At 41.0% G+C, this 14828-nt stretch overlaps 1 protein-coding gene across 1 annotated transcript; it reads left to right on the forward strand.

Annotated features, from left to right (window-relative positions):
* The first annotated feature begins 996 nt into the window (after window positions 1-996).
* Window positions 997-14457, forward strand: pkp3a (plakophilin 3a). Its single transcript, XM_085462033.1, has 13 exons — window positions 997-1359; window positions 6056-6147; window positions 6564-7309; window positions 8233-8347; window positions 8779-8983; window positions 9745-9946; window positions 10222-10339; window positions 10773-10934; window positions 11029-11208; window positions 11866-12022; window positions 12202-12397; window positions 12509-12596; window positions 13432-14457. The coding sequence occupies exons 1-13, from the start codon at window positions 1137-1139 to the stop codon at window positions 13471-13473; spliced, it is 2526 nt and encodes an 841-aa protein (XP_085318159.1). The 5' UTR covers window positions 997-1136; the 3' UTR covers window positions 13474-14457.
* The last annotated feature ends 371 nt before the right edge of the window (window positions 14458-14828 follow it).

Genomic DNA, 14828 nt, shown 5'->3' on the forward strand with positions numbered 1-14828 from the left:
AGGTCTTGGGTGGTCTTGTCAAAATTGATAGAATTATGAACACAGATAGACTTGGATCCACCATGCTTTACCATCTGCTGAGTGTCTTATTTGCAAACATACTGCCAGTACAGTAAAAATAAACCTGGATAGAAAAACACACAGTAGAACACTGTCAGTCATGGAGTCCAGAGCCTGGACCTCAACACTACTGAAGCTGTGTGGCATCATTTTCACAGAGAGCAGATGAAAAGGCAGCAAACATCCAAAGAAGAGCTTTAAATGTCCTTCAAGAAGCCTTGAGAACTATTTCTAAAGACTACTTTAGAAATTATAAGAAAGCTTGCCTAAGAGAGTTCAGACTGTGTTAAAAAGAATAAAGGTGGTCACACCAAATCTGGACTTTCAAGCTCGCCAGAACTCCACAGACTGTTTTTGCCTTTATATACTGTATTTGCATATTTCAATACATCACTGCAGCTATTTCACATTTTTCTACCAAAATTTGAAAAATGAAAGTTGGCTTAATAATTCTGCTCGATTACTGTTACATGCATCGCTCGCTATATTTTGTGTGTGAACTCTTGACGCTAAAAAGTGTCAATTTGAAAGTCATCTCACCACTTAAAATAGAAATACTCGAATACAATATTCAGCTTTATAGTATTTGAATAAATCTTCTTAATTTATTTATTCTATTTAAAAAATCGTTACTACAAAAAAAATGAGTCAATTTAAAAACAAAACCAAAAAGAAAATCAACAACTTAACGAAACAAAAACGGAAGCTGACGTTCCCACAACCGTTTTAAAGAGTTGTTTCCATATTTGTCCCGGTTTCTGGTATTTTCCAGTGAAGTAGGGAAAAAAATGCAATCAACTTCGCATGACTGTTTTGAAAAACCTTCAAATGACTGACTGAGTCAGCGAGAATTTGGATTCTTCTCCATCTTATCGAACTCTTATCTAAAGGGGGAGCAGCTCACCTGTGAATCTGGTAGTAAGTGTGACTCGTCTCTGAGGCTCCACCTCCGGCTGCAGAGCTCGGCTCTTTCGGTGCGTCTGACCACAGACAGTTTGAGCTGCCACGACGCAGAGCGCAGGCACCCTGTCCGCGGCAGTGTGTGACCTATTTTTGCTCTCTTTTAACTTTTCACCATGAGTACAGTCGGCTCAGAGCACGTGTTTTTGACTGCTTTACAGCCCAACACTTCAGTCTCAACTTACGCCCTCCCGTCCGAGATCAAAGTCGGGAATGGGGGCTCTGTGTCTGACGACTCTGCGAAAGCGCGACGCGTCCAGCAGCAGATCCAGATGAGACTGGCGGAAAAGTCCACACTTCCGCGTCAGAATGGATCCACCTCACACTACGCCATGTCAGGTAAACATCAACGAGTTTTTAAGTCGCTTTCACATGGAGTTACACCTACACTCTCTCACTGCTCTGCATTTCCAATTGAGAGCTGCTGTGTGAGGTGGTCTGTGTTCAGTGCGGACAAGTGGCGGAATTAAGTGTGACAATCCAAGTTTCCAGCCTGGCGCTGCGGGCACAGGTGCTCAGCAGTGCTGAGTGATACAGATGAGTTGTTAATCAGACCACTCAGTCCTGTGACCATGTTTCCTTTGGTCTTATTTGACGACATTATGATCTGTCACACTGACTCAGGTAGTAAACATGCCAGGTAATAAAAGCATGATCTTTATATGTCCAGACATATCAAACTCCAGCCAAGAAAGGCTTGGTTTGAGTTTTGAAACAAGACATATTCATAGAGCTCACGCTGAGCTATAAAAGGATTCATCTACAGACTCCAACACCCATAGGAAATTTAAAATGCTGACATTTAAGAGGCTGCATTCATTTTCTTTTACACTTTTTACTGTGAAAATTACCCAGATGATTAATCCCATCAATACAGCTTGAAAGAGAAACTACTTCCCTGTTGCTTCACCACTTGTTTATTTGTCTAATAAATAGAAACCTAATGATAAAATTAATTTGTTTTTCTTTCGATTCGTTTTTTCCCTAAACTCTTTTCAGACCTCCAAGTCTGACTCCGAGCCAATAGTTTCAAATGCAAGAGTGACACTCAACTGATATGGCCTGGGGGGTGGGGGGTGTTCTGCATGCTTGTCTGAATTCCTGTGGACTCATTTTTCTCGTCAGCTCTTCGAGGAATTTGCGTTTTGTTCTGAGATGAGCTCCAGCAGCAGCCATTTTACTCAATGTCATGTCTCTGCAGAGGAGAAACGGTTAATGTGTAACAAGCCCGAACAAGTGCTCCTTTCATGAACTTCACTGATAGCAGACTATGGTGAAAACCTCTCCCCCCTCTCCCCACCCGTGGGATTAGGTTTCAGGTAGTGCTTGGCTTAAAGGTAGGTGGGTTCAAGAGATACCAGAGGGGCTCGTTCACAGTTGATACATTATCATAACTGGTCCGTCGGAGGCATGTTGACACGCAGTCAAAGTCAAGGTGGGACTGTTATGTAAGCAGTGACAACACTCCCACAAGGGGAATGAAAGGCAATACTGAAGCGCTGGGAATTAGTATGATCAGTAGTTACATCAAAGTTTATGATAAGACGTCAGTGAAAGAGCTGAGCTACTCATGCTCACAGTCTTGTCATGGCCTGTGTCTGCTCTTAAACCTCATGACCGCACACGTGACTGATGCATGAAGCTACATGCCAGTGGCATTTGAGGCCAAAGCATATCTCGCCCAAAGTGACCATAAAGTATATCATCCCGTGCATACCTTTGCACTCCATAATTTTCTGTGTGCGACCAAACTGCGAGGAGACGGCAGAGGAGCTTGACGGCTTGGGTCTTTGTTTACCTGAGCCTTTACTCGCCTGCTTCAGCGGAGAGAACATGACGTTCATGCTGTGTTCAGCTGCAGAAACATACGTGTCGGATAAATATGTCATTGCCTGCGTTTCTGTGTGCCATTCTTTGCCCTGGGTTTAGCTTGGAAGAAAACTTATTGTCATTAACTGTGACTTCATATTAATCATCTTCTGAAAGCATCTACAAGAGGCACATTCCTTACCACACAACAGGGAATGCTGCTGTTTCAGTGGTTTGCGGTTTTAGAAAAGTTCATTATGAATGCGTAAGTGTTTGCACATGGTTTCTGGTTCATGGATTCTGCAAGGAATGTTTTTTCTACTTCGTCCCAATTCTAAAAACTGCTGCAGCTATGCATTTATGACAGTGAGTGAACAGTGTTCAAGCTGTATGTGGACAAGTCTCAGCAGAAAGCGAGGGTGAAAAAGGAAATATTTACAAGGAGTCCTGGCTTGGTAATCAAAGTACATTTTTTTTGAGTGGCAGCAGAGGAAGGGAAAAAAAGTTTCCTCGCTGAAGGACTTTTCAGGGGGTGTGTTGTAACGGCTGTTGCTCTCAGGTGTGTTGGGCGTAGTCAAGGTAGAACAGGGGTCAGGCCCGAGAATGTGTCAGTCTGGTTTTTATACCTGTGGTATGCAATAAAGTAGCATAAAGGGCGGTCCAGCCCACCTTTCTTTACATATATGGTAGGTGTAAAACCGCTCAGGTTCAGCAGAAACATGCATGTTAAGTACACTAAGATACAATGCATGGCAACAAAAACACACAAACCTGATTTTTTTTGAAAAAATAATGTCTACAAGCCAGAAGCTCAGGTTTTGTACAGTTTTTTTGCTCTTGGATCAGTATGATGTCATAAAGAACGGATATACCTTATATAGACATGTTTCAGATACACTGAAACATCTCTGATGAGACATCTCTGACTGTGAGCAGTCAGATGATGCATTTCACATCATTTGTCTTTGATGTGGGAAGTAATGAAAATACATCTTTACTGTACTTAAGTAGACTTTTCAGGTACATGACTTGAGTCTGTGTTTCTCTGACAGCATTTTTCTTTTACTGCCTTAATTTAAACACAAACATCTCTACCTTATACTCCTAACATTTTGCTAAATGAGATTGGTTTTTTTCCCCCAGTTTAAGACGTTTTAGGGGAGTTATAGTTTCATGTCACCACACGCCTTCAAACATCAAACCAAACCAAAATGAACCTAAATGGAGCTAACAATAGCACATAAAAGGCAGTCCTATTGGTGTGTCCATCACCTGTGCTTCTGACACTCAAAGAGATCAAAGAGGCAAAAAACAAACTTATAATTTATATCTTATGTATTGTGATAATTTTCTTTTAATTCTCTTTTTCTCTGCATAACAGATGTTCAAGCTGAGTCCTTTCATTAGAATTTAAGTTGTAATAAAATTTGTAGTACCGTGTGTTAATATTATTTTCTTATGATATTAACATTAAAATGAGATTCATTTAGCAGGCAAAAAGAGTTGGTAGAAATGCCTTCTAAAGAGCTCTCCTTTGCCTTTATAGCACAACATTTCTGTCTGTACTTTTATTTGTATATGTACTTCTGCTTACATGAACGATCTCTGCAAGTTTACCACCTCATTGTATGAAGTGCAGCCAGGCGGAAATAAATAGTGTTATGGGAGAGGCGTTAAAACTACTCTGAATCAGAATGAGCGGGTTTAATACAAATCATTAGCTTGAACCTCATTTTAGATCATTCAAAAGGTGAGTTGAAGACATCACAGTTTGAAAACTGGCAGCTAGTTACTGTTTTATGACATGTTAGTAGTCCAGCCTGTAAACAAGTCCATAGACTGTTACATAATATTAATAAATGTCCCTCTGCCACTACCTCAGTTTTGAAATTTTATTTTATAAATGACACATTCTGGTCACCATTTTGATCCCAATCAAGTGTAATAAACACATAAATATCCCTTAAATTACATTTTCCCTACAGCCACCAGAAGGTCAACATTTATGACCAAATCCTTGCAAAACTAATGATTCTCCAATAAGTCATGGCTCTATTTTGTGTTTCAGTAAATTACAGGCTGCAGAATTAATTTCTTGGGAAGGGATTCTAAATCACATAAACATAATTACACCCATAGATGCTACTTTATAATTAACGTAGTTTTGTCACTGACATATTCCCCTCTCAGCTTAGATATGTGGGTCGACAAACTGTAAGCCTGCTTACACTGTAAATAGCTTGCTCCATGGCTGCTAGTGGAGTCACCACTTGCCATTTGAGTCTGGACGGAGAGCAAAAAAACATTCGCATACTCTGTGTTTGCTGACAGAAACCTGCAAATGTCTTTGTATGTAGGACAGGTAACCGGAGACATCGGCCCTGCTGACTGGTCAGGTCCTGCTGCAACACACCGTGTGAAATCAAACCTTTGGGCTTCGGCGCAACACGACACCGGCTATTTAGACAGAAATGTCTTTCATGTAAAACATTGTTGTAAATTAAAGAGGCACACCTTATTGTGGGATTTTCGTCTGCGATTGATCCCACCCTAAAAGTGCCTTTTTTATGACATGCAATATCTTCTTTGAACTTCTTTTTTAATCACACTTGGCCTCTTAGAAGTTGCAAGAATACAGTCAGCAGTTGATTCAACTTTCAGAATGAAAGTACTGTATAAATGAACTTCCCTTTTTGAAAAATGGGAGAGTGTTTCTTAAGAAAAAAAGGGAACTTTTTCAACTATTTTTGTAGTCCAATCACTTCCTGCTGTCATTGTTCCATTTTTGTCCAGACCTGTTTAGAAGGGATTTTCTTTGACACTAGTAGCAGTAGGGTTAGGCTAAAGACGAGCTGTTAAGTCATAAATCTCTCAAATTACTGATTCCTTACCTGACTTGGTGGAACAGCGGTTTAACAGAGACGTTAGTCACCAAGAAATCGCTTACGTTTCTGTATAAAACAGAATGATTATTATTTATTATTATAAAGGTTCTATAAAACATTTTTGTGACTGTAGCTCAGGAGGTAGAGGATAGAAAAAGCTTTTAGAAACAAGTGGTTGTGTGAATGAGACGTGTTGTATAAAGACTGCTCCAAAACACCATAATTATATACAGCAGTTGTAATGTGTATAAATATATTTTAATGTGTTGTAATTATGTGTTATTCACTGACAAATGGTGGATTACATTTTTTTTTAAATTTTTTTTTTTGCTTCTTTTCAGATTACGGTGGTTCATCGTCAATGAAATATAACACCCATAACCCAAGTTTCAGCTCTAAATCATCCTTCATGTACTCTGGTTCCAGAACAATCGTGAGTGGAGTGTTTCTCACTTTTTCAGCCCAATATTCACACACACAAATGATTAAACTGAGTCTTTAATCTAACACCAGACGTTATATTAGCTGGAAGCTCCCATCTTAAAAAAGCTGATGGCTTTGCTGACATGTCACGTAGGACACAGCGTGTGTGGTATTTCACAGTAGGCTGTGATTAGATCAGCTCTGAGTTTTCTTGTCCACTCACTAGATTCCTCAATCTTAGTGATTAAATTCGAAAGACGCTGGCTGATTAATGCACGTCAGTGTCCTCGCCTTTGTTTCCGTAACAGTCCCCTGAATAGATTTAGAAATATTTTTGATTCATCCAAACTTACAGTTCAGTGAAATATATTGAGTAGCTCTCTTTACACATCTGTTTGTAACAGTAACTCCTCTCTCCACCCTCAGGGTCCGCAACTGTCTCAAAGGTCAGGCTTCAGCAGCCGTTCTGCTGCCCCAGACATGGCTGGCCTTCAGAGGATGAGTATGAGGAGTGGAGGTCCAGGTTATGCTGTTGGTGGGGGTGGTGGGGGTTTTTATCAAGAAGAAATGCGCATGGGGACCATGAAACGAATGGACCCAGAAATCTCTACGCATTCAATGCAGCCAATGCCAATGCAAATGAGGGGCTGGGGTGTCGACAACAGCGATGCTGGCAGTTTAGTCTCCGAACGTGACGCCACCTATGGTCGCTCGTATGCTCAGAGCGCGGTCAATGGCTACACCAGCCAGATGATGCAAGGAGGAGGCAGCTCGGGCTTTCAGTCAACCATGCGCCGATCTCTAAGCGGCACTCTTTCCCGTGGCGGAGGGGTGCCAGCAGGTGGGACAGAGATTGTCCAACAGCAGTCCTTCAAAGGCCCGGCCCACCGCACCATCAGCAGGATTACAAACCGTAACCGGATGAGCGTGGGCTCCATGTCTGGAACCATGCAGCAGACGTCAGGTGGGAGCGTCTACGGGGGAGGTGGAGACACTGTGGACGGAGGGTTCATGATGTCCACGATGTCTGGCTCCCAGGGGAACCTAAGGATGCAGCGTCAAGGCACCATGTCCCGTGCCATGTCGGTGAAGAGCATGCAGAGTGTGGGCAGGGGCATGGACATCTACGACGGGCAGATGGAGTTGGGAGCCAGCATGGGCAACCTGAGCGGGTGAGAAGCTTTTCACATTCATAGGATCAGTGTTTTCATTGGTAGCACTGATTTTCCTGTACTGTACTGAAGTTTGTGATAACTGTATGATGTGGTGCAGGTCAGTGTCTGGAAAAATGCCCATATTTACATTTGATAGGTCAGGTTTTATCAGTCATCAACATCATCAACCTCAACAACCAATGATGTTGGGTAAGAGGAATTCTAGAATCCTAGAAAAACAGAACAGCGATTGGTCTTTCTAAGAATTCAGTATAGTTTAGTGTGTGTACTGTATACAGGTCTTCAGCTTCAGCCCATCATTTTTTTCTGTCAAAGAGAAAACGGAAAGCAAAGAAAGCAACGCTAGCATGAAGAAAACTGGCATGAGTGTGATGTCACACAACCTTTAGAAAAAAAAACATTTAAGTGCTGATGAAAGGAATTGATGAGCTCAGAGGCGTATTGATCAATTTGGAAGCAGTCCTTTAACAGAGGTGGTTCTCCACTCCTCTCTCTAGTCATCCTCATGACTCAGTTTGTTGTATTTGTCACTGACGTTCTTAGTGAAGGTGATGAACCAATGTGCCGTAAATTTCACGTGTCACTAAGTTCACAAGGGGAGTGTGCAATGTGAAAAGTGAGTTTCCTAAGAGCTGTGGATTGGGAGGTGGCTCCATAGTGGCAGGACTGGTTTCGGGTGTGGCAGCTCAGTGTCAAGCTTCACATTTCACACATCCCACATCGTGTGGTTAGGGCGAGCTGATTTGCAGCACACTGTGCGATTTGGAAGAAGTTCAACAACACAATTTTGCACACAAGTAACAAACCGCCTGCGAATAGCTGTCTCTTTGTGTGCTACCAAACATAACAGCAGGGAAGTTATGTAATAAAGTGTTTTTTTAAGTTCCTGTGTTGAATTTGTTTATTTGCTTCTTTGTCAGGTTGGACATGCAAACAGCAGTGCAGTACCTGACAGAGGAAGATCCCAGCCTGCAGGCCCTGGGTGCCGCATACATCCAGCATCAGTGTTACAATGACAAAGACTCTAAAAACCTGGTACTTTGCACTGATTAAACTCATGGTTACAATTCCTTCAGTTCTTTCCTCTGTGCTATTAAGAAACTCATTCATGAAAGTTGTTTTCCTTCAAGTGCCAGCATCCACTGATAGATGTTTCTCCTCTTCTGGTGACTTTATATAAGCTGGGGCTTCGGTTCTGGTGTGTCCTAGTTCTTCTTCTACTTTTTCTTCTTCTTCTCCATTTCTTAACTTGAGATAGTGCGGCAATCTCTTGTCGGCAGATTTAACTTCTCCAAAAATAATTTTTAAAGGGAATTTTCTGACTTTTTCAAGAATTAAATGACCCTTTCACATTGTTTCACATTGAAGCAACTCTCAGTTTTTATAATTTCATTTAGGTCCCTGTCCCAGTCCTAGAGATTGTATAAATACCCAAATGCCCAACTGTTTTTTCCTTCCCTCTTTAGGTGCGTCAACTGGGTGGCATTGGTGATTTGGTGCAGCTGTTCAACAGCCAAGACCCAGAAGTACGGCGCTACGCCACTGGTGCCACACGCAACATCATCTACGAGAACCAGGAAAACAAGTCGGCCCTGATCGATAAGGATGGCATCCAAGAGCTCGTCAAGGCGCTTGAGGAGAACGATGACGAGCTCCGCAAAAACATCACAGGTATTGCAACGCATGCACCAGAGAAGCACCTAGAATATTGTTTTGGAGCTTTCCCACAAGAGGAAGTGGCTACAGATTGGTTCAAGTCAGTGTGTGGATTTAAAGTGATCAGATTGTCAAAAAGAGCAGTCTTTGAAATTGATATTGTTCAAACAAACGAGAGCACACCGTGGAGAGGCAATGGGGCGTGTCTGAATACACAGAGAGTTGGATGGGGAACTGCTGTCATGTCTATAGACTGTGTAGGTGAGGATGGGAGCTGTGTGGGCCCGTGAAGCAGCAGTATGTCAGCCGCCCCCTTTGATGAGACAAGACCTTGTCACTTTTGTCCTTTAAGCCACAACACAGAGTGCTAAGTAAAACGCCTTGGCATAGGGAATAACTTTTACCTGTACTTATTAACATCAGTGGGCTTCCAAAATGTGACAGCAGATGACAGGTTTTTGATTCATGGAGCACAATGTAATCCTCAAATGGATATTTTATTTTAATGGCATGTGTTTTTTGGGGGGGATATTTCTGCTAAGCTATGGTAGGTTAAATAATTACTGTGAAATCATTTTAAATTGGTTAATGTTCATTTAACTCACTGCTGGCCTGAAAAAACATAGTTTCCCCCAATTTTTTGGTTAACTGTTGCCATACTTCTTGAACTCAATCAATAAAAACATCCTGAAATCATATTTGAGAAAAGCTGATGACAAAAAAAAGAAGCAATAGTATGCCTAAATGCCAGTTTTTATTTGTCCGTATTCGTGCAGGTATCTTTTGGAACCTTTCATCCAAAGAAAACCTTAAGGAGAAACTAGCCAAAGCGACACTTCCTACACTTGCTCAAAAGATCCTCGTCCCCCTCTCGAAAAACGAGATGGGTCGGACTGCGCATACCGATTCAGACACAGAAATCCCTCCTGAGTCCCCTTCCGAGACAGAAATCTTCTGCAACGCCACAGGATGCCTCAGGTGCACCTCATTTATGTGTCTTGCATCTGCAGCTGCTACATGATTGATTAAAATGTATGCGTATGCTTTTCCTTTCCCATGACTGCATTTGCATTTGGCAAGCTTGTTTTTTCACACCCAGCGCTTTTTTTGCTGATTACTCCAGCCTCCAGTTACCTTTGACTCTATTCTGTTAATGCATTGGTGCCAGGAGTCCTGTAATCTATATGTGCACAACACTCAATCTGACCTGAAGAAGTTCTCTGAAATCACTTGCTTATTTTCTGTGTTCTTAGGAATTTGAGCTCCGTGAACGAAAAGACCCGCCGGTCGATGAGAGAAACAATTGGAATTGTGGAGTCTTTGGTGAACTACATCAAGGCCTGCCTCAAAACAAACAGAGCCGATGAAAAGGTGGGAGAATAGCTAAAAAATAAGGAGAAATCCAGAGAAGGCAAAAAATAAAATACACATTTTTTTTAATAAGCCCCTCCTACCAGAGGAGGCGAGGCACTGCCACATGCTTCAATAGCACTAAAAGTAAGTCAGTGTTGACGTTGGCGTTCATGTGGGATTCAAACCCTGGTCCTCCAGGTGAAACCCTTCTTTTTATCTCTTTTTTAAACTATATATATAGTGCTCAAGTTGGTTTGATAAGTGACCTCTTACAGGCTTGTTTTTGTTGTTGTTGTTTTTAACGCCTACAGTCTAGTTTCCCCTAAGACAACTTGAGTTGCAGTATATTATATATGTTGTTTTTTTTGTTTTGTTTTTTTGTCCAAAATGATACACAGGCCTAATTTCCTTTGTGTACTTATTTGTCTGGATGTGTGTATGTCTGTTCTAGGGGGTGGAGAATTCAGTGTGTATCTTGAGGAACCTCTCCTACCAGCTCTACAGCGAACTTCCATCTTCTGTTTTAGCCCGCATTGAACCAAACAGAGATCAGGACAATGGGCTGGGCAAATCCATCGGCTGCTTTACACCTCAGAGCCGAAAAACCAAAACTGTAAGCACGTGTGAGAATCGCTCCATTAGCAAGTGCACATAGACCATCCTGCACATCTTAATTCTGCCTTCTCCTGTATTTCTTTGACTGACAGAAAAAGAAGCAGTTTCAAATTTTAGGTCAAGTTGCCAAAATGCCAAATGGTATGGAGTGGCTCTGGCATCCTGATATTTTGAAGGTGTACCATGAATTGCTGAAAAAATGCGAAATCAACAGTAACACCCGCGAAGCAGCTGCTGGAGCACTGCAGAACATCACAGCTGGAGACAAAAGGGTGAGCAGCAAATTCATCAGGGATTCAAATGTAGTAACCATACACTGTATATAAAAGATGTAAACAGCTACAGTGGCATCACCCAGCATCCCAGAGTGGTGGGAATACAAGTTGCATTAATAAAGAGTTTGTTGTGTTTAATGTAATAAAGACGTTCAGAGATCAAAGACAAATGGAGTACATCTTATCTTAATAAGGTCCAATTACCTAAAAGAAAAGTAAAACAGTCGAATTTCACTCACCAAAATGAAATAAAGTTTTCTTGGATGCACTGTAACACAGAGAAAGCCAAAACTGCTTTTTCCGCTAATTCCATTAAAAATGTTTCCAAAGGAGTCGCTGGTACATACAAGGCCAAACTGTCCGGATAAGGGACTAATGTCAGCCGTAGTTACATTTTTTGTCTTGTGCCCGCTCTCGGGGAAATACAACTACAACTGGAAAAAAAGACATCACAGTTACGGACATTACACATATTACAAGGAAGTGCTGAGTAACACAGTGATAACATCATCACAAATCAAAGCACAAGCGACACAGAGATGAAGGACTCGGTATAAAAGATCTCTAACAATGCAAAGTTTACAAAGGTTGTTTGATAATTGGCTATAATTAGTCCATCTCATACATTAATTGCTCTGTCTCTTTAACTTGTAGTGGCCTGCGGTGCTGAGCGATATGGCTTTGGACAAAGAACGCATGCTGCCAACCATCATAGACATGGTACCTCGTTCTGCCAAAGATGCAGAGCTGCGTTCGCTCACAGGTTTCCTACGAAACCTTTCCCGCCATACCGACGATAAAGACGACATGGGTCAGTCTTCTTTTTTTTTTTTTTTCTCTTCCCCTTCTGTAGAAATGTTGATGTCTCTAAGACACAGAATATAAAACCCTAAACTGTTGTCTTTGCAAAATTTTAAGAATTAGTGGATTGTCAAAATTGATTTTCACATTTCTTTTTATAAGATGTGTAATTTGTATCGGTTTATTTAGCCAAAAAGACTGTGAACACACTGGTGGATAAACTGCCTATGGATGGAAATCAAAAGTTTCCCTCCAGCGAATCGGTGGTCAACATCTGCGGTGTTTTCAATAACCTGGTGACTGGCAGCATGAGTGCAGCCAGAGACATCGCCCAATTTGATGGCCTGCTAAAACTGATAAGCATCCACGACACACGAACCAGCAGGTTGGAACATTTTTCCAGACTCCTGATGTTCAATTTTAATGTTGCTATCCAAAATTTTGTGTGTGAAGTCATTTGTATCATTTAATAACCTTGGATGAAATATTTTTCTAGCCTTGAAAAAAATAAGGCATCCACAGCAGCAGCCACAGTTCTGTCCAACATGTATCATTACAAGAAGCTGCACAGACAGTACCAATCGGTAAGAGATGGCTTTGAGCTCTGCACTTCTAATCATGACATGCAAGAAAAAATCAATAATATATCAAAGATAGAGCATCTAATTTCCTTCTATTCCTCATATATTTAGACAAACACCAATCTTTCCATTTTCAGTTTACTATTTTTTTCCAAGCTTTTGACACTTAAAAAAAAATCCTTTTAAAGAGTTTCCTGACCTGTCCACACAAAAGTGAATATTCATTGAAAACAGTTTCTTTTCTCGCCGCCCCACCCTCATTCTTATCAGCTTGTGTGCATTTGTGTGTACATGCACATTATGTCTGAGTGTGAAAGAGTGAGAGTGACGGGAATTCTATGACAAACTCTGTTCATTCTCTGCAAAACTCTCTCAGTTAGATGACACGTTTAACACCTCACACTGCTACTCTTTAAACACACACACACACACACACACACACACACACACACACACACACACACACACACACACACACACACACACACACACACACACGCGAACATATCCAGTCAGGCAGGTTCAGGGCTTGAGAAGGATAAGGTAATTTTACTGCCTTCTGCAGATCGCAGCTTGTCCCACCCAAAGGTGTGGCGTACAGCTTGTTTCTTCATGAACTTGTTCACACAACAGGAAACATGATTTAATGTTGGCTTTGATTAGAGTTTTCATTTTATTAATCAGATACGCACTCCATTGCGTTACTTTACATTTTGCATAATACTGTAAGTACAAGAGCACAGATTAAACATGATCTTAAGATCACGGCAGGTTGTTTTTCTGTGTTTTGAAGTATATTTAATATCATAACATCTTGTTTGTACCTTTTGTGCTACAGAAAGGATTCACAAAACAGTATCAATCAACGCTATTGATCTAAAGCTGAGGTAACTTGGGACAAATTCAATTCTACAACAGCGAACAATCCTGAAGTCTACCAGCACTCAGTGGCAGAAATCTATACCACAGTAACATCTGCTCTGTCTTCACCTGCAATCATTTATGTTATGGATATCAATACACAAGTAACAGAGGATCCATCCAAAGGAAATGTCAGTGGCATCAATGCAGTGCAAGAATTTATGGATTCTAATACACATATTTGCACCTTAAGCATTTACTCTCTTTGTTAGATCACTGTATGCGTTTTATGTATAATCAGGGATTTATTTTCGGTCACAGAGGTTTTAAAGCAGTTGATGGACAATCTGATGGACACTTGTGCCTTAGGTTTTAACAAAACTCCGTTTTGTCTCTCTCGTTTACGGTTCAGATGCAAGATAGCCTTGTTTTTGTAAATATTGCTTTTTCTTTTGCATCGAAATGACATGTGTGTGTTTTATAGACAGCAGTCCTTTGTACTCGTAGTTTTCAGATAGATGATGTCTGTTATATTTGAATGTAAACCATAGATTTATAGAAATTTGGATGTAAATAAATTAGCTTAAGGGGGGGGGTGTCATTCAATGTGGAATTTTGTTTATACATATTTCTATTCTTATGCAATGTTGTTATTGTAATCACTGTTTTTCTGTTGTAATTAATGGTGTGTGGTTAATGCTGGGGTGGCTTGATTACTTGTTGCAGGACAGATGAAACCAAGTATTTGTCATTTTAGCTATTAGCTGTGGCAAATTGTAGATGTAAACGTCTTTCAAACCTGGATCCATTGTGCAGTAAATCTATTTTGCAAAGTCTATTGTATAAAAATTAAATCCCTGAACTGCAGCAGTTGCTGCTCAGTGGCATAAATGGTAACCTTGTGTTTCTGTGTGTGCAGTAGAAGACACTTTGTTTGATTCTTTTTGCAGAGGTGTCATCTGCATATTTAACATCTAATAAAGAGAAACATTTGGAAATGAAATGACATTTTGTTTGCGTTTCTTTAGCGTGTGCGCACAGCACCATTTGCTGCCGAAACAGACTCACACCAACACTGTAAAATGCCAGCCACACCCTGTTTGCATATTTGTTCCTGCTCAGACAGGAACAATACCAGACCTTCCCTGCTGCACCCTTATTTAGGCTCTTACCTCAGTGCAGGACCTCCATGAGGAGAGAGAACATCAACGTTTACAAAGGAAGAAAACCTTGTGATTGATTTCCAGTACGTGCAAAGCTTCCAGCTAAACAATCCTATTGTGTGGGAGTCCCGTTCCTTCACCTGACTAGGAAAAAAAGCATATTCCCTGGATTCTCTGGACTGATATCTGATCTGTCATGTGTAAGTTTTTA

This window comes from Copadichromis virginalis, linkage group LG7 (assembly GCF_057382275.1).
Source record: "Copadichromis virginalis isolate Kocher_CV1m ecotype Utaka linkage group LG7, C_Virginalis_male_GT1.1, whole genome shotgun sequence".
Classification (NCBI taxonomy): domain Eukaryota; kingdom Metazoa; phylum Chordata; class Actinopteri; order Cichliformes; family Cichlidae; genus Copadichromis; species Copadichromis virginalis.

Bases quoted from the DNA above. Each gene is read 5' to 3' on its own strand.
- pkp3a (XM_085462033.1), top strand. From the start codon at position 1,137: ATGAGTACAGTCGGCTCAGAGCACGTGTTTTTGACTGCTTTACAGCCC. The intron at 8,348-8,778 runs GTACTTTGCACT...TTCCCTCTTTAG, and splicing joins ACAAAGACTCTAAAAACCTG to GTGCGTCAACTGGGTGGCAT. The intron at 12,597-13,431 runs GTAAGAGATGGC...TTTGTGCTACAG, and splicing joins TGCACAGACAGTACCAATCG to AAAGGATTCACAAAACAGTA.